General features: G+C 45.0%; 1 protein-coding gene across 1 annotated transcript in view; it reads right to left on the reverse strand.

Annotated features, from left to right (window-relative positions):
• Positions 1-593: 593 nt before the first annotated feature.
• LOC142492543 (uncharacterized) overlaps positions 594-21965 on the reverse strand; it is a 30076-nt gene continuing 8704 nt past the window's right edge. The window contains exons 2-3 of the mRNA XM_075595246.1: positions 14044-14199; positions 594-2788 (exon numbers count right to left, since the gene is read on the reverse strand). Coding sequence (XP_075451361.1) covers positions 1674-2788; positions 14044-14199 — 1271 coding nt within the window. The 3' untranslated portion in view covers positions 594-1673. The remainder of the gene's footprint in view (positions 2789-14043; positions 14200-21965) is intronic.

Below are 21965 nucleotides of genomic sequence, written 5' to 3' on the forward strand. Positions count from 1 at the left end.
CCTAAATAAGATCCGGTACGATGCAGGGGTCTTCACTCTTTGATAAAGTCTATCTATAGACGAAACGCGTCAGAGTGTTGCTACTGATGCTCACTGTTTTGAACAAATAAAGTTTTTTACTTTTTTCCTATGCGTTGGTTGTGTGGAGTGCTGTGACCACGGTAACCATCTCCTCCTCATTCTACGTCATACCCGGAAGGAGCACGCTGACACCAAGAGCAGCAGTGATGGCGATTGGAGCTTGCTAAGCGGGACCGCAGCATGGGTTCCGTGAGTAACATATGAGTTATTCCTTTCAATGATTACAGTATTCGGGCGGATGTGAGGCATATTGGCACCGGACTGTGACTTACCTTGCGGTTTCTTCTTTGGAGAGGCTCCGCTGTACTTCTACCAGATTAACCAGCCCACTGACCTGTGCTATCACTGCCTTTGCTTTAACAGCTTTCATATTGCTTAGTATTCATTGGTGTCTGCTCCAAGACTTTTGGGACGGTTGCGGGTCCAACAAAACGGTGGTTTAGTAGACTCGATCATTCAACGGGTTAATACCCAGTTGCTGCTATAAGAAACAAACCAAAATAAAATCCAGGAAGAAATGTAACACAAGAATGCTCCCATTTCCTGCACGAGGGGCCTGCAATGCGCTGCGTTACACTGTGTCACAGGCCTCTCTGACAGGGAAAGGGGGTTAGTTGTATTCCCTGCTGGGGTTTCCCACCGCCGCTATCAGATCCCATCAGGGACTCCGACCTTCAGAGGCTTCCGCTAATTACGTCACTTCCATGGGAACGGGCTGCGTTGTGTGGGATGTTCCTCACTTGTCTCTGTTGGGTCTGGTGGGGGTTTTGGTGGGGGTGGAGGTGGTGGTTTTGGTGGGGGTGCGGGTGGGAGTGGTTCTGGTGGGAGTGGTTCTGGTGGGAGTGGTTCTGGTGGGAGTGGTGGAAATGGTGGTTTTGGTGCGGGTGGTGGTTCCGGTGGTGGTGGTTCTTTTGGTTGTGGGGGCGGGGGTTTTGGTGAGGGTGGTGGTTTTGGTGGGGGTGCGGGTGGAGGTGGTGGTTCTGGTTCTGGTGGGAGTGGTGGAAATGGTGGTACACAGCTGAAATAACAAAACTTGTATCAGTGTCCAATTATTTCCAGACCTAACTGTATATATATCTCACTACCTTGTGCCACAAATGAAATAGAACTAATCAAGGAGATTCGCTCGTCTTCTTTCTGCTTTTCTTTATTATAAAAAAAATGAGGGCATCATTTTCTCCATTATTCTGCATCATCCATCGGGTCTGAGGTGACAACTCCCAACAGGAAATAAAACAAATCTGAGTGATTACAAAGTGTCTTTATTGGATGCAGCCGCATCTACAGACAGAGTAATATGCGCAGAACAGAAACAAATCCCCAAGCAATGACCCCACAGGCTGAGAAACAAACCACAATAATATCCAGGAAGTAATGTAACACAAGGATACTCCCATTTCCTGCACGAGGGGCCTGCAATGCGCTGCGTTACACTGTGTCACAGGCCTCTCTGACAGGGAAAGGGGGTTACTTGTATCCCTGCTGGGGTTTCCCACCGCCGCTATCAGATCCCATCAGGGACTCCGACCTTCAGAGGCTTCCGCTAATTACGTCACTTCCATGGGAACGGGCTGCGTTGTGTAGGATGTTCTTCACTTGTCTCTGTTGGGTCTGGTGGGGGTTTTGGTGGGGGTGGGGGTGGTGGTTTTGGTGGGGGTGCGGGTGGGAGTGGTTCTGGTGGGAGTGGTTCTGGTGGTGGTTCTGGTGGGAGTGGGGGAAATGGTGGTTTTGGTGCGGGTGGTGGTTCCGGTGGTGGTGGTTCTTTTGGTTGTGGGGGTGGGGGTTTTGGTGAGGATGGTGGTTTTGGTGGGGGTGGGGGTGGAGGTGGTGGTTCTGGTTCTGGTGGGAGTGGTGGAAATGGTGGTTTTTGTGGGGGTGGTGGGTCCGGTGGTGGTGGTTCTTTTGGTTGTGGGGGCGCTGGTTTTGGTGGGGGCGCTGGTTTTGGTGGGGGTGTGGGTGGGAGTGGTTCTGGTGGGAGTGATTCTGGTGGTGGTTCTGGTGGGAGTGGTGGAAATGGTGGTTTTGTTGGGGGTGGTGGTTCCGGTGGTGGTGGTTCTTTTGGTTGTGGGGGCGGGGGTTTTGGTGGGGGAGGTGGTTTTGGTGGGTGTGTGGGTGGGAGTGGTTCTGGTGGGAGTGATGGAAATGGTGGTTTTGGTGGGGGTGGTGGTTCCTGTGGGGGTGCGGGTGGGAGTGGTTCTGGTGGGAGTGGTTCTGGTGGTGGTTCTGGTGGGAGTGGTGGAAATGGTGGTTTTGGTGGGGGTGGTGGTTCCGGTGGGGGTGCGGGTGGGAGTGGTTCTGGTGGGAGTGGTTCTGGTGGTGGTTCTGGTGGGAGTGGTGGAAATGGTGGTTTTGGTGAGGGTGGTGGTTCCGGTGGGGGTGCGGGTGGGAGTGGTTCTGGTGGGGGTTCTGGTGGGAGTGGGGGAAATGGTGGTTCCGGTGGTGGTGGTTCTTTTGGTTGTGGGGGCGGGGGTTTTGGTGGGGGTGGTGGTTTTGGTGGGGGTGCGGTTGGAGGTGGTGGTTCTGTGTCTGGTTCTGGTTCTGGTGGGAGTGGTGGAAATGGTGGTTTTGGTGCGGGTGGTGGTTCCGGTGGTGGTGGTTCTTTTGGTTGTGGGGGCAGGGGTTTTGGTGGGCGCGGTGGTTTTGGTGGGGGCGGTGGTTTTGGTGGGGGTTCCGGTGGCGGTTTCATTACGTTTCTTTAAAATAGGATCTGTAAAAACATAAAGTGGTATTTTGTGTCATTAAATTCCTGCTTATCTTGAGTTGTAAGTAACACGGTATTGAGCCCATATCCTTATCAGAGCTCAGTGATCCTCGCCCACATCCTTATCAGAGCTCAGTGATCCTCTCCCATATCCTTATCAGAGCTTAGTGATCCTCTCCCACATCCTTATCAGAGCTCAGTGATCCTCTCCCATATCCTTATCAGAGCTTAGTGATCCTCTCCCACATGCTTATCAGAGCTCAGTGATCCTCTCCCACGTCCTTATCAGAGCTCAGTGATCCTCTCCCACATCCTTATCAGAGCTTAGTGATCCTCTCCCACATCCTTATCAGAGCTCAGTGATCCTCTCCCATATCTTTATCAGAGCTTAGTGATCCTCTCCCATATCTTTATCAGAGCTTAGTGATCCTCTCCCACATCCTTATCAGAGCTCAGTGATCCTCTCCCACGTCCTTATCAGAGCTCAGTGACCCTCTCCCACATCCTTATCAGAGCTGAGTGACCCTCACCCATATTGTGATACCTCCCACTGAGATTCTGCTATCTGCACAAATCTTGCACTGAAACTTCACTCTCGCATTCCTTTTTAACCACCAATTGACTAACATTGGCACATGTTATTCATATACTGTACACTTGTTGCTTTTATTTAACACTGTCTGTGTATACAAAGATACTGTATATCACATTGGGGTCCCTTATATTCATCCCATGAGAAGTGTTCTTGGCTGTATAACAATTTGTAATATTGCGTGTGGAGCTGAGTGAATTGTAAGGAGCTTGTGCATCAACTTTGTTCAATTTATCACATGTCATCAGCAAGCGCAGCTCACACCCCCTAAAACCTAAGTGTTTCCTCACGAGGGACACAGAAATGCCGAATTTGGTACTGTACTTCTATAAATAACTCCAACTATTACTACTCCCCCAAAACAAGAGTTTATTAATAAAACACAAATGTTCCCAGCACTCTAATGGAAAGAACAGATAGTAACTGGATAAGCCAAAAGTAAGTATTTAGTGGTAAACGAATGATGCAAAAAATGGTCAAACAAAGACCAAAAAAGAAAGCACTATGTGCCAGGGCAGGGACAAGGACAGGGAAGGGGACAAGGGAGAGGGGAGAGGGAAAGAAAAGGGAAAGCACGGGGAGTTAAAAGTCCAGGGCCAGGGGGGCAATGTCACGTTTCGGGGTATAGGAACCCCTTCTACAGGCCCATTCCCAGGTAGACCATAGTCACCTGGTACTTCCTTAAACCCTGTAACAATGTCCCTGGGAGACACAGTGACAAGCTATCACTGAATGTCCCAACAGAATGAAGGTAGGCTGTAGAAAGGTAAATGGGGCATAGGGATGTGAGGTGTCCCTGGAACAGTCAAAGGGTCCCTAGGTTAAAGGGGGGTGCCCAGTTAATGCCCAGATCACCCAGAACCTGGTATAGGGGTTCTGAGGTGCTCCAACTATAGATAAGGTTGTGAGGAGTTTTAAAATTCTAAGGGGTTTATGCACAAAGCAGTGATATGTGTTTTTAGTGAGATAAATTATTTATGGCGCAATTTTTTTAGCAATGACTGTGTTTTGGTGATAAAAAGTATTTTAAGCACGATACTGCAGTGTTACCACTGCTTTGTGAATCGCGCTGCACGCAATATTGAGAAATAAAGGCATTTATCTCACTTAAAAACACTTATCACTGTTTTGTGCATAACCCCCTAAGCCTGTTTTACAATGCGTGGGGAATATGGCTAGTAAGAAATCAAGTGCAGCTTCTTATTCTATTTCACTTACCAGAAGACTTAGGAAAGTTTAAAGTGTATATTTTATTAGCAGAGTGTTTAAAATACAAAAATGCTTTGTGCACAGTATTATGAACTGGGACTTTCAGATCCAATGTTCTGACAGGCCACTGGGCTACCAACTTGTTGCCAGTAAGTCTACTCAGACATCGGACATGAAAGCCATAGAGGATGCCTGAGGTGTGAAGACCATTTGGGCAGGAGGGCTAGGCTTAATTGCCCATGTCCTAGGATGAATGGAAGTCTACGGGACTACAATTTGCCCCACAAGACATAAGGGAGCCTAACCAAGCAGGTGACTTCTGAAAAGCAAGTGGCTGAGGTGGCAAACTTACGCATGACCTTGGCTGACTCAGAATCCCTGCTTGCCCGAATTCACAAGTCTGGCATCGCTCTGATTGGCTAGTTAGAAAGTTCCCAAGCTGGGCTTGGCTGTAGTATTTTGTGAATGAGTTCCAAAATACTAAAAGAATCCTTCAGCCAATCCGGTCATCGGATTCTAAGCACCAGAACAGCAGCAGTATTTGAATGTACCAAAAGATGCTCTCGGAGAAATAGCAAGCTTCATAATTTCCAGGTGAAATATTTTCTAAGACCAGCATTTTGAGGCCAAGTTCTTAAAATGAACGTGGCTAAGATTACAAGCCGAATTTAGTTCCAGGATGTTTGGAGGTAACTCCTGGTGATGTGATTTCAAGTCTTCCGGAGGAAAGAGAGCGGTGGCGTCAGGAACTTCATGCCGATTTGAGTTCCAGGACATTTCGGGCTAAGTCCCGGTAAACTAAAGACTCTTGTTTTACATTCAATTCAGCTAGGAAAGTTTAGTTTTTTACCCCAGGTCCCAAGTAAGTGTGTCTCTTCTTATGTACTGTGGTTTGAGTATCATTGTGTGTTTGCCTTTTCCTGTGAATACATTTACAATTTATTTCACTTTACCTGTTTTGCTCAATGTATGATCCTGGTAAAAATGTGTAAATGTCTGGTCTCCCGTGACAACTACTACTACAAGTAATATAAATAATAAATGTGGTTTACACGTATGTCTTTTTCCAAGTCTAGTGAGGATCAGGACAAGGTCAGAGGCAGAACAAGGCTAGTAAGAAGGAGGAGACTATTTAGAAAGATATTATAATCGGTAGAGTTCTTGGGAAACCGAGGGATAACCGATGTTGTTCACTTTGTGGACATGAGTTCTTACTCTTCCATGGATGTGGTATAAATATTTGTGTGCTTGGACTTTGATACTGGACATAACCTAGGTATATTTCAGGTATAAAAGTCTGTGAAGGTCAATATTACTTCAGAGGTTTCCGTCACTGAAGAGACAGTCACAGAATGGTTCGCGTCAGCGCTTGTTGCAAACAGTATGCGATCACCACAAGCAGTAAGGCTTTGTCACACAATGGAGATGATTTATTCCATTTGTCACCGACACGTAATGCAAGGAGTGATGGCCATATCTCCACACAAGCAGTGTACCTGTTGTTACCATTGAATAAAACAACGACTCTTACATCCCACATATGAGGCTGATTGAAGAGGTTTGAACAAATATTTTACAACATTGAACTCTCACTAGACCCCACTGCTGTGGCAGTCACAAGGCAATGTTCTGCTAATCGGTGCTACCAATGTATTCTTACAAAATGTCAGTATATAAACTGTTGATAAATAAACTTGCTTGAAGAAAGGATTATTACGGCATTATGAGGTCTGGTACATTTTCAGAGATAAATGCTCAAAATAAGTGAAGGCTCAGTGTAAAGGTCCTGTTGATAATACAGATAGTAGCTTTAATGTCCAGGCCTTTCTGAATTTCTTCCTAAATGGACTCCCTCCCTAGAGCTTGCAATAATAATGTCCAGCAAAATTACTCACACTGTATTCACAATTGGGTGGTAAGTAAATATTAGTACTCATGATAAGATGCCTCACGTTGTGAAGTAGATGCAGGGAATCCGTTCAGAGACAAAAAACCGGAGCACAGCAGCAGAAGAAGAGCTACAATACTAGGGCTATACATGTACGCCATGTTGTCGCTTTTTCATTAAACTGTTTGTGATATAGCACTAGTATTGTAGCTCTTCTTCTGCTGCTGTGCTCCGGTTTTTTTTCTCTGACCGGATTACCTGCAGTCACAAAACACTTTCATCTACATGTGCTTTTTGACATTGCAAAAATAAAATAATACAAGGAGTGTATCCTTCGGCCCTTCCTCCCTTGTGTCACAGATGAAACAGTTAGGACGCTGTTAAGAGACATGAATGTTACGTCTGTGGCTGACAATGCGGTACAAGTGTCCGCTTAATTGGACTCCCACAAAATGTAAAAATAGCTCAAAATAACAAAGAAATTATGTCACTGGCAAGTTGACAACTGATGTTACGAGGTGTGGGTGCTGATGTCATGGGGTGTGGGTGCTGATATAACGGGGTGTGGGTGCTGATGTCACGAGGTTTGGGTGCTGATGTCATGGGGTGTGGGTGCTGATATAAAGGGGTGTGGGTGCTGATACAAAAGGGTGTGGGTGCTGATGTTACAGGGTGTGGGTGCTGATGGTGATAGTGATATGCAACAGGTAGCTTGACCCTGGTGGCACCTTGGGGGGGTATTCTTTATCTGCAGAAGCAGCCTTTAAGGACCGTTTCCAGGGGAAAATCCCTATACTATAGTCTTCAATAGAACGGCCACTTTATAGTATATATATCATTTTCCCTTTAGTCAGCAGCAGCAGCCACAGCTTGGCTGATAATTCTCCCTCTCAGGCTCTCCACCGCTGCTGTGTCAGCAGTCACCTGAACAGAAGCTTCCTGGGTTTGAAACATAGTGTGTTCGCTTTGCATGCTCCATAATAAAGGGATAACATTTACTTTAATGTATGGACTTGACAGTTTGATTCTGGTTGAAATTTCTTCTTCTTCCTCTTCTTCCTCTTCTTCTTCTTCTTCTTCTTCTTCTTCTTCTTCTTCTTCTTCTTCTTCTTCTTCTTCTTCTTCTTCTTCTTCTTTTTATTTGTCAAACTATAACTTACCCTATTACAGCAGTCACAAAACACTGTTAAGCATAATTATATGTCTGTGTACAGTAGGGCCCCGCTTTACAGCGCCCCGCTTTACGGCGCTCCGCTTTACGGCGTTCCACTCATACAGCATTTCCCAATGTATACCCATATTCATTAGGTTCGGCGCTTGTTCCGTTTTCCGGCGATTTTCAGCATGACGCGCTCAGCAGCTGAGTATCGGCTGTCACTAAGCAGCAGTTTAGTGCGTGCGCAACTCTTTGTCAGATGCCATTTGTCAGGGAAACAGTCAGTTTACAGCTCTGCATCTCTGTTTTCATAGGTACAATACAGAACAGGAGGGCTCCGCTTTACGGCGATTTCCGCTTTACAGTGGCGGCCTGGAACGGACCCCGCCGTACTGTATGTGTGTGTATAATTTATAACTATATAACTATATAACTATATAACTATATAACTATATAACTATATATATATATATATTATGACTAAAAAGGAGGGAGAGTAGGGTCAAAAAGGTGCACTCAAATGCTGAATTATGAAAAATAGAAATGGACTTTATTAACAAAGAGTATAAAAAACACAAAAGACAGACCCACACAAATCACATGTCAAATCGCTATGCGACACAACGTAAAAACATCAAAGAGGTACAATTGGTCTGATAAGAGCCAAAGCAGGGTAACAATATATCATTACAAATATAACATAACAGAACTAGGGGAAAAATATTTCTCCCCAAGTAATGTTTACTGAGATCGGCCGATCCAGAACAAGAGTAGCAATGAATATAAATGGTAAGTAGATACAGACCACAAGAGAAAAATTGGATATATATTGTAGTAAATATACATAAACCTCTTAATGATGATGAGAGATAATTAGGCACATAGCTAGAAATACATAAAGTTGTGACCCTTAAATGTGCTGTAAATCAGCTGAATAAAGTGATGCCCAAATTGAGCTGCACATGTAAAAAAAGTAGCAGCAATGGTAAATCTATAAAGTGCACTGGTAGCGCTCATACAGTATAAAGGGTGACAGAGTTAGCCTCACTAGTAGGAGAGCACCTAACCTAAAGAACCTGCTGGTTAGGAGTCATTACACTACCCCTCCAAAAGTTACTTTCCTCAACCAAGTAAGCTTAAAAGGTTTCTACAAATGTGGACATTGTTCCGCGTGTAGACACATGAAGCAGACTGATGTCTTTCATAACTCTAAAGGCACCAGAAACTTCAGAATCTTTTATTTTCTAAATTGTAAATCCAAGAATGTCATCTACCATCTGAACTGTCCCTGCGGTCTGATTTACATTGGCATGACCACCAGGGAATTTCGTGTAAGGGTTTTGGAGCACACACGAAACATTAAAAATGCAACCAAAGACCTGGCGTGCTTCAAAAAAATCACCAGTGTGGCACGCCATTTTCGTGATGTGCACAACTCTGACCCCTCATCCCTGGTGGCCTTTGCCATTGATAAAATCAATATAGGCATCCGCGGCGGTAATGTGGAGCAGCTCCTACTGCAAAAAGAATGCAGATGGATAGTTCAATTAGGGACCATGATTCCAACTGGATTAAATGATTACCTCAGTTTTGCAATGTTCCTTTAGTTTTTCACTCATTTAGAGACTCTGTCTTGTTTTATGTAACTTACCCTGCTTTCCCTAGAAATCTTTTATTAAGTCTCAATCACAGCTTATAGTTCATCTTTCCTTTGATCCTCCATATTTTATGTCTCTGTGTAGTATTGTCAATACTTGGTATCTAACTTAGTATAATGCCATTTTATTGGACATTCTTCAAGATATTGTCAATTTAATCACTCTTCAAATTAGCTTTACTTATATTTTTATTCATGCCTCCTTGCTTTATAACACTCTGCTTAGCAATTATGCTGATTTTTAATCACATTATGCCACTTCCTGTGTCTTTTTATGTCTGTCTCTTTAAGGATTACTGCCTCCAAATTTCTGCTCATTTCCACATAGCAACAGCTGACACTGTTCTATTTTTCAGAATTTCTTATTGGCTGTTGGTCACGAGTGAACTTTTGGCGGGAAAACGGAGCCCTTTAAGAGTGTTTGTTTATGCTGACACTGAATGCTCCCGGAAGAAGCCTTTTTGGCGAAACGGCCGTAGGAGCAGAGCTGTGACAGCACCCCTCCATCCTGTGACCCGTGTGCCTTACCATACTGCGTGAGACTTTCCTCCGTTTTACTGCTGATGTCCCACTGCAAGACTTTGGTCTTTATCATCTGATTCTCCTGCTGCCTGACTGAGTAACGCTGGTATTTATCACTGGATTTCCTCAGTGCTCTGTGCACACCACACACAGCAGTGCTCTATGTCCCTGTGTTATTCACACACCACCACTGCTCATTATTTTTGAGCTCTGTATCTCAGGGGACTTTATACTGTATGAGCGCTACCAGTGCACTTTATAGATCTACCACTGCTGCTACTTATCTTACATGTGCAGCTCAATTTGGGCATCACTTTATTCAGCTGATTTACAGCACATTTAAGGGTCACAACTTTATGTATTTCTAGCTATGTGCCTAATTATCTCTCATCATCATTAAGAGGTTTATGTATATTTACTACAATATATATCCAATTTTTCTCTTGTGGTCTGTATCTACTTACCATTTATATTCATTGCTACTCTTGTTCTGGATCGGCCGATCTCAGTAAACATTACTTGGGGAGAAATATTTTTCCCCTAGTTCTGTTATGTTATATTTGTAATGATATATTGTTACCCTGCTTTGGCTCTTATCAGACCAATTGTACCTCTTTGATGTTTTTACGTTGTGTCGCATAGCGATTTGACATGTGATTTGTGTGGGTCTGTCTTTTGTGTTTTTTATACTCTTTGTTAATAAAGTCCATTTCTATTTTTCATAATTCAGCATTTGAGTGCACCTTTTTGACCCTACTCTCCCTCCTTTTTAGTCATATTATTCCCTTGGGTCGGTAGCACCACCAGAGGGTTACCTTTTACCCTGACCTCTGGTTAACTGATTATTTAATCACACAAGGGTGATTTGATTGCGGCATCTATTGTGTGTTCTATATATATATATATATATATATATATATATATATATATAAAACGGGTTTTCCCCCCCCCCAATCGCAGATGATACTGTGGAGGTGTAGGAACATACAATGTTACTCAGGTGTGGTGCGTTACCTGTTGGCTCACAGGAGGGCTGAGCTTCCGCCACGGGGAACCTGGGGTAATTATACTAGGGGTGATCACTTACAACATCTTCTCGGTACAGCGCCTCCACCTGCGATGGATCCCACCAGAGGGGGAGTGGATCCTCGCAGGACAAACACAATGATCACATACACAATGGGGTATAATAACTAAGGACTTTACTAACATGTAATACGACACCTCACATTCATAACATAACCTGTGTCCCTCTCAGTAGGAGACACTAACCGTGACGTCTCGCAGGACGATTCCCCAACACTAGGCGATCCCACCCAGTGTCCAAAGAACCCCACCCAATGTCCCGCACTCTTGCAGAGATTCAATGGGTGACTGCGCAGTCACTATTAAGCTAAGGGCCCGTTGGTGCACTTAGAGCTGTAGATACCTGCCGAGCACTCCAGTGCTCGGATCAGCAATGCTTCACAAAGGGTCAGACGCGTGATGAATCCGTCTGATTCTATCCTGGCGATATTCTCTGGGGACCCCAACGTGGATCCGAACTCCTTCACTGGAACCGCAGCATCCGCTGAGTCCCTCACTAACACAATAGCAACGTGACACACACTGCACTATAGGCGTCCCTATAACACAGCATCCTTAAGTGGCTTAAGGGTCAACTCCTAGGGCATTCGGGGTTGCCTATCCTATATAGGTAGGTCTTGTACCCACCCTACTCATAATACGGGCCCTGGGCCATGGCTCCCCGGATTGGTTACCGCTATGAACCATTCCAGTTGCCTCCTACTACGCGCAACGCCGCCCTGGGCAATGGCTCCCCGGATTGGTTACCGCTATGAACCCCCCCAGTTGCCTCGCCACATGCAACACGGACCCTGGGCTATGGCTCCCTGGACTGGTTACCGCTATGAAACCCCCCAGCTGTCTCGTGCCACTTACTTACAACAGGACCCTGGGCTATGGCTCCCCGGATTGGTTACCGCTATGAAACCCCCCCAGTTGTCCCTATCTTCCCTTCTGTTCCCCAGTTGCCAACTAAAGTAAGTGACAGGTTCCCTATACTGAGGGCTGTCCCTGGCAACACTCACACTACTGGGGGACTCAGGGCTATCTTGGGCCAAGGGGGTGCTGGCCTAGTACAGGGAGTCCCTCGCTCCTGTACCCTACCTCCTTCCCTTGTCTGCTCCTTGCTCTGACTGACAACGTAGCTGCAAGCCCGCCAAATGTATCCACTTGCTCTCCTGACCGTCCTGCAGCCCTATTGGCTCCTAGGAGGCACCTGGTGCCTCCCTCGCTAAGCACTATGGGAATTGTAGTCCCTGGGCGCCTGTAATAACATTGGGGCCGCGTGCGTGCCTTTCCTACACCTGCACTAACCCCTAATGGCCGCCGCAATCTCTCCCTACCTCTCGCGCGACTCTCCTGGCTGGCTCCTACACTCGCGCGATCACTGCGCATGCGTTGAGTGGTGGAGTAATGGCGCTCTCTTCGCCGGCCGCCGGGACCTTAGAGACGCGACCGCGGCCTTAGCAACGGCCCGATCGCGTCCCTGGCAACCGGCCCGCTCGCGGAGACAGCGCACCGCTCCCTGCAACGGCCCCCACCCTTGGGATGGCCGTCGGGTCTGCCGCTGGCCTCCAGCAGTACCCAGCATCTCTCCTGGCCACGGAGGCTCCCTAGGAGGTCGCAGGGGGAAACAGGTAACCTGGCTACATATATATATAGACATGTTGTAACCAGGGGGATCCTGATGACAAAAGACAGCACACCACAGTAATAATCCAAAAAGTGTGTATTGTGAACACAGGGCCGCTAACGTTTCGGTCCTCGTAGAGGGAACTTCCTCAGGGCAGTGCAAGAAGTGACTGTTCTGAGCCCCCATATATACCCCAACATCATGCAACAAAACACCTGAAACCAATTAGAAAACCTAATTAACCATCCCAGGTACAGCCCACCTCCAACAAGCACCAATAGAAAAAAACGTAACTAGCCAGCACCAATGGGATAACTGCTTCTAAGGTAAGTCATGGGGGACACTGAAAAAACACATATGCACAATGAAGTAGCAACAGCGCCCCTGGTGGTGCATATGATAGCAGTGCAAACTGACTGCTGAAAGAATGTCTATGTGATCAATACGTCATAAATCCATGCTGACTATTACTAATAATTTGATTAAACATAAGGTATCCCTGAATATTATCCTGTACAACACCTTCAAGCAGCTCTTTAATAAAACATAATAATAGGCACCGTGACTACATTACACCAATCTGTAGACGTACCTCTATTCTTCCTACATATATTATGCAATATAATGGAAACGTTCATTCCTATAAAGCCGAATCCTAGAACACATAGGTTTTAATAGGAAACAATCCCAACACCCCTATCCTTAGACATGTATGAGAAAGACACAGGAGTAACATTAAAGTCTTAACATTTTCAAGAGGCTGACCACATAGCCCCAGATATATGAAGAGTTTACTGGGTCAAAGATTTATTAAAAAGAGTGGCCAGGTGGATATATACTGGCCAGTCTGGACACACTGTCACCAAATGGACTTAATGAAGGGCTTCTACATACTCCATTCATTGAATAAATATTACAATCAGACCAGGGTGTTAGTGAAATTATTTGGGATCCAATTGGATTAAACCGGATCTTAATCTGACTTCTATTTTCGGGAATCATTATTGTTAAAATTAGACATTTTAAGAATTAAGAACGCAAGTCTAATTCCATCTCTGTGTTCATAAATATGAGTTGAGCACTAGTATTAGGTGAATGAACTTTATTCACACTTGTTTCAAATAACAAAAATTCTTCTGAAAAATAAGAGCATAATTTGGGGCGAATAAACAAAGTGTGATACAATTCCGCTCATATAACACTTGCAGGTACACAGTTTGAGTGACTTGCTCTGTATGAATTGATAACTAAACATCTTAGAAACATTAACAATAATGTAAAGGCCATTGTTTTAATGTTAGCTTGTTGAGTTCAATAAACTGATTAAACAAAACAATCTAATATGAGCCAGCCTATTTATATAAAAGGATTAGTTGTTTTGATGTTATTTCATTTATTTCTTTTATACTGTATTATTCAAATTACTAATGCATGAAATTAAGCATATCCATATATCTCTGTCTCTCTCTCTCTCTGTGCACTTTCTGTAATCTCTCTCTCTCTCCTCTCTCTGTGAGCAGTCTCTCCTCCATACCGTACCTTCCAGTGGCAGAAGGCAGCGTTTCCTGCAGGCGGAGTAACAGCATTTCATTGTCCCGTTGCAGTTACTGTCACTATCACATTCTGGGGCAAATTTCACCAGGCGGCAATCTGTCTCATCCACATCCCGGGGACACGTGCCGGGTTTTTCTTTAGCTACAAAAATCCCAGAAATAAGACAAATAAGAAAATCAGCTGAGATTTTAGAGCAATTTATAAACAGAAAGTGACCGGGACTTGTAATCCCAGAGAAAGACAGCGCCAGTGCCGCGATTCATCACAAAGCCCATTACCGACGCAGCCGCCGTTATCCGAACATTTCACGATTTGTGTTCCTGGGCGCGCCCAGGTCGTGCCGCAGGATCTCCTCTAACTTTCTCGCGTTAAGACGCGTGTTCACTAGTGTTTTTACTAGTGCCGGCGCTGGCGCATTGCTGGATTGGGATAGGTGTGACTGGTGTGAATGGCGGGATTCACGGCAGCGTTCACGGAAGAATACCGAGTGAATGCCGCGTGGAATACCGCAGAGTTCACGAAAACGGCTCCGTGAAATGTTCGGATAACGGCCGCTGCCTCTGTAAATATCAGAATTACATTTATTATATTGTACATGTATAAGAAGAGGGCAAACCAGGAAACCTGCAAATATATTCTAATCTAAGCAACACAGATATAGTGAGTTATGATGCATTTTAAGGGACAAACACACGGTGCATAGCTATAGCCTTGGGGACGCGCTCTTGGGGCGCCCGAGCTCCCCCCACCCCTGGTGGCGGCGGTCGGGCCAGGCATTAAACCGAAGCCGGCAGAGAAATCAGCAGCTGTGACACGTCAGAGCAGGAGAGGAACGCGCTTTGGCTGCAGACACCGGAAGTAAGAAAAACTTCCAGGTCACACCACTAGGGCGCGCTCCTCTCCTGCTTCCTGCTCTGCTGTGTAACAGCTGCTGTGTAACAGCTGCTAATTTCTCTGTTTAAGGCTTGTAATGTAGTATACGCTGCTGTACGTGCGTGCTTGCGCACGGAGTTGCGCGTGCACGTTGCGTGCATTAAGTTTCTAAGTTGCGAGCGGTGGCACGCGGCTTCGGGGCGTGGCTCTGACATCACAGCATTAGGCCGCACTGTGATTGGCTCGCAGCGTCACTTGGCGCAGCAACAGCGCGAAAATACAAATTTCTAGTATTTGCTCTGATCTGCTGCACCAACGATCACGGCCATGCGCGCGCGTCTCAACGGCAGCAACGGCAGCCGCACACAGTCAATTATCATTGACGCATGTGCACGGTAGCGCACGGTAGCGCACGCACGATATTAAAGGCCTAACATCGGACCACCAACAGGTGGGCATGGGGGAGGAGGGGAGAGAGAGGTGATGATGGTGGTGTGGTGGAAGAGAGGTGATGATGGTGGTTGAAGTGGGGGCAGAGGTGATGATGGTTAGGGAGAGGGAGAAGTGTTGATGGGGGGAGAGAGATGATGGTGGGGGAGAGAGATGATGATGATGATGATGATGATGATGATGATGATGATGATGATGATGACGATGACGATGACGATGACGATGACGATGACGATGACGATGACGATGACGATGACGATGATGATAATGATGATGATGATGATGATGATGATGATGATGATGATGATGTTTGTGGTGATGGTGAAGGGTGAGAGAGGTGATGGTGGTGGGGGTGAGAGGAGTGAGGGGGAGAGATGATGATGAGGAAGATGAGAGGCAAACGATAAGAAGGGGAGAGATGGAAAGTTGGGGAGGGGCGAGATGGGGAGCAGCGGGAGAGATGATGATTATGATGGGGAGGGGGAGAGATGATGAGGAGAGATGATGAGAGAGAGGATGGGGGAAGAAGAAAAAAATTGCAGTCAGTATTAATATTAATGGGGCCCTGAAATTTGTTTTGCCCGGGGACCCATACATGTCTAGGTACAGTACGCCACTGGACAAACATAAGAGTTATTAACAGATAATATGATATTGTACAGAGCTTCTCAAAGTCACAAGTTCCTTCTTCAAGTGTAGAGATGGGCAAATGGTCTGATGTGTACCGAAGAAACAGTGGAGGTCTCAAAAACTCTGCACACTAAAATGTAATCTATGAATAACTCCAATGTTGGGCTCTTAAAAGATATTACAAGTAACCTATATTTCTCCAGGCGCAGCAGGGATACTGCTTACCATTTTGTAGTACACACTGCTAGAAATGCACAACTCCACTGTTGTGATACTCTGGCGTGTCCTGGTTGTTGGTCAAATTTGTAATGAACATTTATTGGACAAAACAAAGTGGTAGTATATTGGAAAACTGACGCATTAAAAAAAGAGATTTTCAATGCATGTAAAACAGAAACTTTGTCTTGAAGAAACATAGTATACAAAATTCAAGGACCAGGATTTCTGAGAGCATGATGTGGGATATCATGTGATCTGGTGATAACTGGTATTAAAGGGAATATCACATTGTGATTTGATGAGTTATGGCTAATGGATCTTTCCAAACGCTCACAGTCATTCATTGAATGGCAAACACATCTGCCAACTCAGGAAGTCTCTTTTTCCTTATCTTTAAAATGTATCATTGTGATGATGAGGGGGTAACCAAGCAATCAATAAAGGCATTATGCCCGGCTGCTTACCTCTGAGCCATATTTTGGGTTTTAGAGTGTCAGCTCTTGAACCTGTCTGTCGTACATGAAATTCATATGATTGTATGACAATAACGAATTTATGTGTGTTTTACCTTTCCAGGAGTGCAAACCAGTGGAGATTCTCAGGCTATGAGTTTCAGGGGGGAAGGGGGGTTGCGGTAAAAGTGTTGTCGGATTGTGTCTAGGGTCTATGAGGGTTTTAAAGTCTAAGGCATGTTTGCAGTGTGTGTGGGATATGGCTAGTGGGAATAAAAGAAAAGAGTCCCATTCTACCCCCTCATAACCAAAGTCTTAAACGGAATAAAAGTGTAAAGTATATTTTATTCAGCGGTTATGTTTAAAATGTATTATGCCTGTGCACTGTAAAATAAGTTGGGACTTTCCAAGCCGGTATTCTGAGTGAGCCAGGTGGGCTACCAAACTGTTGTGCCACCGTGTCTACTCGAGGTGCAGACTTGAAAGCCACAGATGCTGCCAGAGGTGTGAAGAACATTTGGGCAGGATGGCTATGTGAAGTACCCATGTCCTGGGATCAATGCAAGCCGTTCAGGCTAGTATTCACCTTCCCAGACCTGGAGGCACCTAGCCCCGTGGGTGGCTTCTGCATAACAAGTGGCCCCAGGGGGCAAACTCGCAATATGCTTGCCCAGCTTCAGAAGACTGGCAGCCATCTGATTTGCTGGTTGGAAAGTTCCCACGCTGGGAATGGCTGTAGTATTTTCTGAATGAACTCTAAAATACCATAAGAAACCCAGCAGCCAATCCGGTGTTGAGATTTACTAAGATTTCGAGTGCCAAGACAGCAGCGGCAAATTTCGGTGTCTCGCGAGTGGATACAGCGGTGGCGTCTGGAACTTCATGCCGATTTTAGTTCCAGGACACTTCAGGCTAGGTCCCAGTCTACTACAAACTTTGTTTTATGGGCTGTAGAAGATAGGAAAGTCTATTGTTTTCCCCAAGACCCCCAGTAAGTGTGTCTTTCTATTGTATTTTGTAATCAACTGTGTGTGCGTCTGTTTCAATAGAATACATGACAATTTGTTTCCCTATTTGGCTTTGCTCAGTGATATGATCCCGGTATAAAGGTGTAAATGCCGGGTCTCCCGTAACAATCATTCATTCTTTACTTTCTCCCTATGATAAAGACTCATTTACTGTTGCGGCCAAGTTTATTCAACACTTACCCGGTCTCGGCCGCGACAGAAACCGGGCGCGCGCCGAGGTGTCCCGTGCGCGTGCCGAAGCCTCGGAGGTTCGGTCCTCTGATCGGGGCTTCCCCCTCCCCTCTCCGGGTCCGCCGGGTCCCCTGGAACCCCCCACCACCATCCCCCACATCGCGGGACACCAAGGCTCCCTCGGGGAGCCCTGGGCACGCGCGCATGGTGCCAACGCACCCGATGAAGCATGACGGCGCATCGGTGACGCGCAGCACGCCAAGGGGATTCGTTTAGAAAGCCGGGAAACCTCCCGGCTTGCGGCTCTAGCCGATGTAGAATAAAACGTGTCGCCACTGTATTCGAACTTGTACCTGTTTCCTGTAACTCGGTAATGAGCAGATACCCACAGTTACATAGTCCCTTAGTATTTATGCCTGGAGCACTTTCTCTGTATAATTAAATGGTACTGCATGTGCAAAATGACTTATTGGGTTCTATTCACTATAGTGACAAAGACATTATTGAATGATAAAGGCCATTCACTTGCAAGAATATTAATGATCTATATCAATTACTGTGCTGTAGTGAACAATCATTTATCAAAATCTTCTTCATGATAAACTGATTATGAATGTGCAATGGTGTATTATATTAGAGGTATTATTGAACAAACTGAAGAAGTCACACCTAGAATTACCTGTGCTCTACATGCTGTAATCTCCAACATTTCACATTACTAATTATAGCTAAGATTTTGGCGTCTGCCCAGACCTTTATTAAAGCTTTATAACTGGTAGAGCAGGTATTTCTTCTGCATACTAAGTGGTACAGAAGAAGAATGCCAACATGGGACAGAAGGAAAAAGGGAGCAAGTGGTTTATTCAATATAGTCCAAAGCCATAATTTTCAGGCAAATGCCTCTTCATCTCGTATTGTGTTTATTCTCCGTCCCATTTCTTTGTTACTTTAAATCGTTAGGTGTTTTTATTTTATACATTTTGTGCATTTTTTTTTTTATCCTAAAACTGCTCTACTGTTGTCTTTACGGTCCAGGATTTATTAATCAGTGATGCAGAGTATTGTACCCAGATCCAGAGATAACAGCCATTCAAGTCCATGTCAGTTACCGACAGATCAGGTTCATCCCCCTGGGACACAATTCATTTACTTGTACATTATATACACTGTATTATCAACAAACCTATAGAACAGAGAAGTAGGTGGAAGTACGGATGGGTGAAACCATCACATTTCTGTGGCCTAGAAAAGCAATGGTTTTGGGTTATAGTCCTGTTGGGTCTGACACATTTCTAATCATAAGCCTGACTTCAATAGTGGGGAAACCACTTGAAGGTTTAATACGGGATAATATTCAGGAATACCTAATGGAAAATAAAATTATTAGTAATAGTCAGCATGGATTTATGAAGGATAGATCATACCAAACTAAACGTATTTGTTTCTTTGAGGAAGTATGTAGGAATTTAGACCAGGGTAATGCAGTTGATGTGGTCTACTTAGATATGGCAAAGGCTTTTTATACCGTTTCACACAAGGGGTTAGTGTACAAAATAAAGCAAATTGGACTCAGTAATAATATATGCACCTGGATTTGAAAACTGGTTAAAGGACAGAAAACAGAGGGTTGTCATAAGTGGAACTTTTTCAGGATGGGCTAAAGTTGTGAGTGGAGTACCTCAAGGATCGCTATTGGGACCCCTGCTTTTTAACTTGTTTATTAATGACCTTGAGGTTGGGATCGAGAGCAAAGTCTCCATCTTTGCTGATGATACTAAATTGTGTAAGGTAATAGAATCAGAGCAGCATGTAATTTCTCTTCAGAAGGACTTGGAGAGACTGGAAACGTGGGCAGGTAAATGGCAGATGAGGTTTAATACAGATAAATGTAAGGTTATGCATTTGGGATGCAAGAATAAAAGGGCGACTTACAAATTAAATGGGGATAAATGGGGGGAATCCTTGATGGAGAAGGATTTAGGAGTGCTTGTATACCGCAGGCATAGGAAAAGTGCCCAAAGTCATGCAGTAGCTGCAAAGGCAAACAAGATCTTATTTGCATTAAACGGACAATGGAAGAAACGGGAAGTAAACATAATTATGCCCCTTTACAAAGCATTAGTAAGACCACACCTTAAATATGGAGTATAATTTTGGGCACCAATCCAAAGAAAAAACATTATGGAACTAGAGAGAGTGCAGAGAAGAGCCACCAAATGAATAAAGTGGATGGACAATCTAACTTATGAGGAGAGGCTAGCTAAATAGATTTATTGACATTAGAAATGAAGCGCCTAAGAGGGGATATGATAACTATATACAAATATATTCGGGGACAATACTGGCACATATTGGCTGTGTGACCCATCTTAAAGTGTCATATTTAAGTGTTGGGCAGAGTTAACATTGGAGTTATAATCTCTGGATGTTTTTCTATATCTTCAATACCTTTTACCAAACCCTTATTATTTCCCCCTCACTTGCTTTTCCCTCCTTTGAGGCTCACACTGTCCAGATCTTCTCACCTCTCCCTGTCCACGTGGTGGTCATCTATCGCCCACCTACGTCTACTCATTCCCCTTCTGCCTTTCTCTCTCGCTTTGAATCCTGGCTCTCTTTTTTTCTCTACTCAGACTCCCCTGTTCTTCTCCTTGGGGACTTTAACTACTACATTGATTACCCCTCTATTCCTTGGGCCTCCTGCTTTCTCTCTCTAACCTCTTCTTTCTTTTGACCTTCAACAGTGGACTGAAGCCAGCACCCACAAGGATGGCCACTATCTAGATCTGGTTTTCACTAAAAAAAAATTATCTCACTGATTTCTCCATTTCTCCTTTTCCTCTCTCTAACCATCACCTCATCTCATTTTCTCTCTCTCACTTCTCCCCTTCTCCATCTCCATCTAGCCCTCGTTTTTTGCAGAAACCTGCTCTCTATTACCGTACCAGCTTTTGATTCAACATAACGATCCTCCCTCTCCTCTCTTAGTTCTGCTTCAGACCCTGACAACCTGGTCAGGAACTACAACTCTGCCTTATCCTCCCCTCTTGATCTACACGTCCCACTTTCTCTCTGCCGTCCTCGCCCTTCTAACCCCAGACCCTGGCTAAATTCACGCACACGCATGCTGCGTTCCTCCACTCGTTCCTCTGAACGCCTCTGGAGGAAATCTCATACGAACGCAGATTTCCTTCACTACAAATTTATGTTGTCCTGTTTCAACTCCGCCCTCTCTCAGGCTAAACATACCTACTTTTCATCACCAGTCAACACGCACAAGTCTAACCCATGCAGACTCTTTTCTGTCTTTGACTCTCTACTCAGACAACCCACGGCTGCCTCCTCTTCTTCCTCCATATCACCTCAGGACTTTGCTGACTATTTTAAGGAAAAGGTGGAATCCATACGTCAGAACATCCCATCCGTTGCCTCCTCCCATCGAACACCGCTTCCTAACTATCCTCCTGCCTTACTTGACTCTTTTTCCGCTGTCTCGGAGGAGGATGTGTCACTGATGATCTCCTCTTCCCCCTCTACCACCTGCCCTCTTGATCCCATTCACTCCATCTCCTAAAACCTCTTGCTCCTTCTGTAATCCCTACGCTCACATAGATTTTGAACTCTTCCCTCTACTCTGGTACCTTTCCCTCCTCCTTCAAGCATGCAACCATTATACCATTACTCAAAAACAGCAAGCTTGACCCTACATTTCCTTCTAACTATTGACCTGTCTCCCTCTTGCCTTTTTCCTCTAAACTCCTTGAATGTCTTGCATTCTCTTAATTGCTACACTTTCTCAACAACTATTCTCTCCTAGACCCTCTACAATCTGGTTCCCGCACTGCTCACTCGACTAACACAGCCTTCACTAAAATAACTGACGCCTCCATGCTGCAAAATATAGAGGTCATAACACTCTGCTCATATTACTCGAGCTCTCCGCAGCATTTGACACAGTGGACCACCTTTTTCTCCTTCACATTCTCCATACTCTTGGTATTCAGAACAAAGCTCTATCCTGGATCTCCTCTTACCTCACCCATCGTACTTTCAGTGTCTCTTTTGCTAACACCTCCTCCTCTAT

This window comes from Ascaphus truei, chromosome 4, assembly GCF_040206685.1.
Source record: "Ascaphus truei isolate aAscTru1 chromosome 4, aAscTru1.hap1, whole genome shotgun sequence".
Classification (NCBI taxonomy): domain Eukaryota; kingdom Metazoa; phylum Chordata; class Amphibia; order Anura; family Ascaphidae; genus Ascaphus; species Ascaphus truei.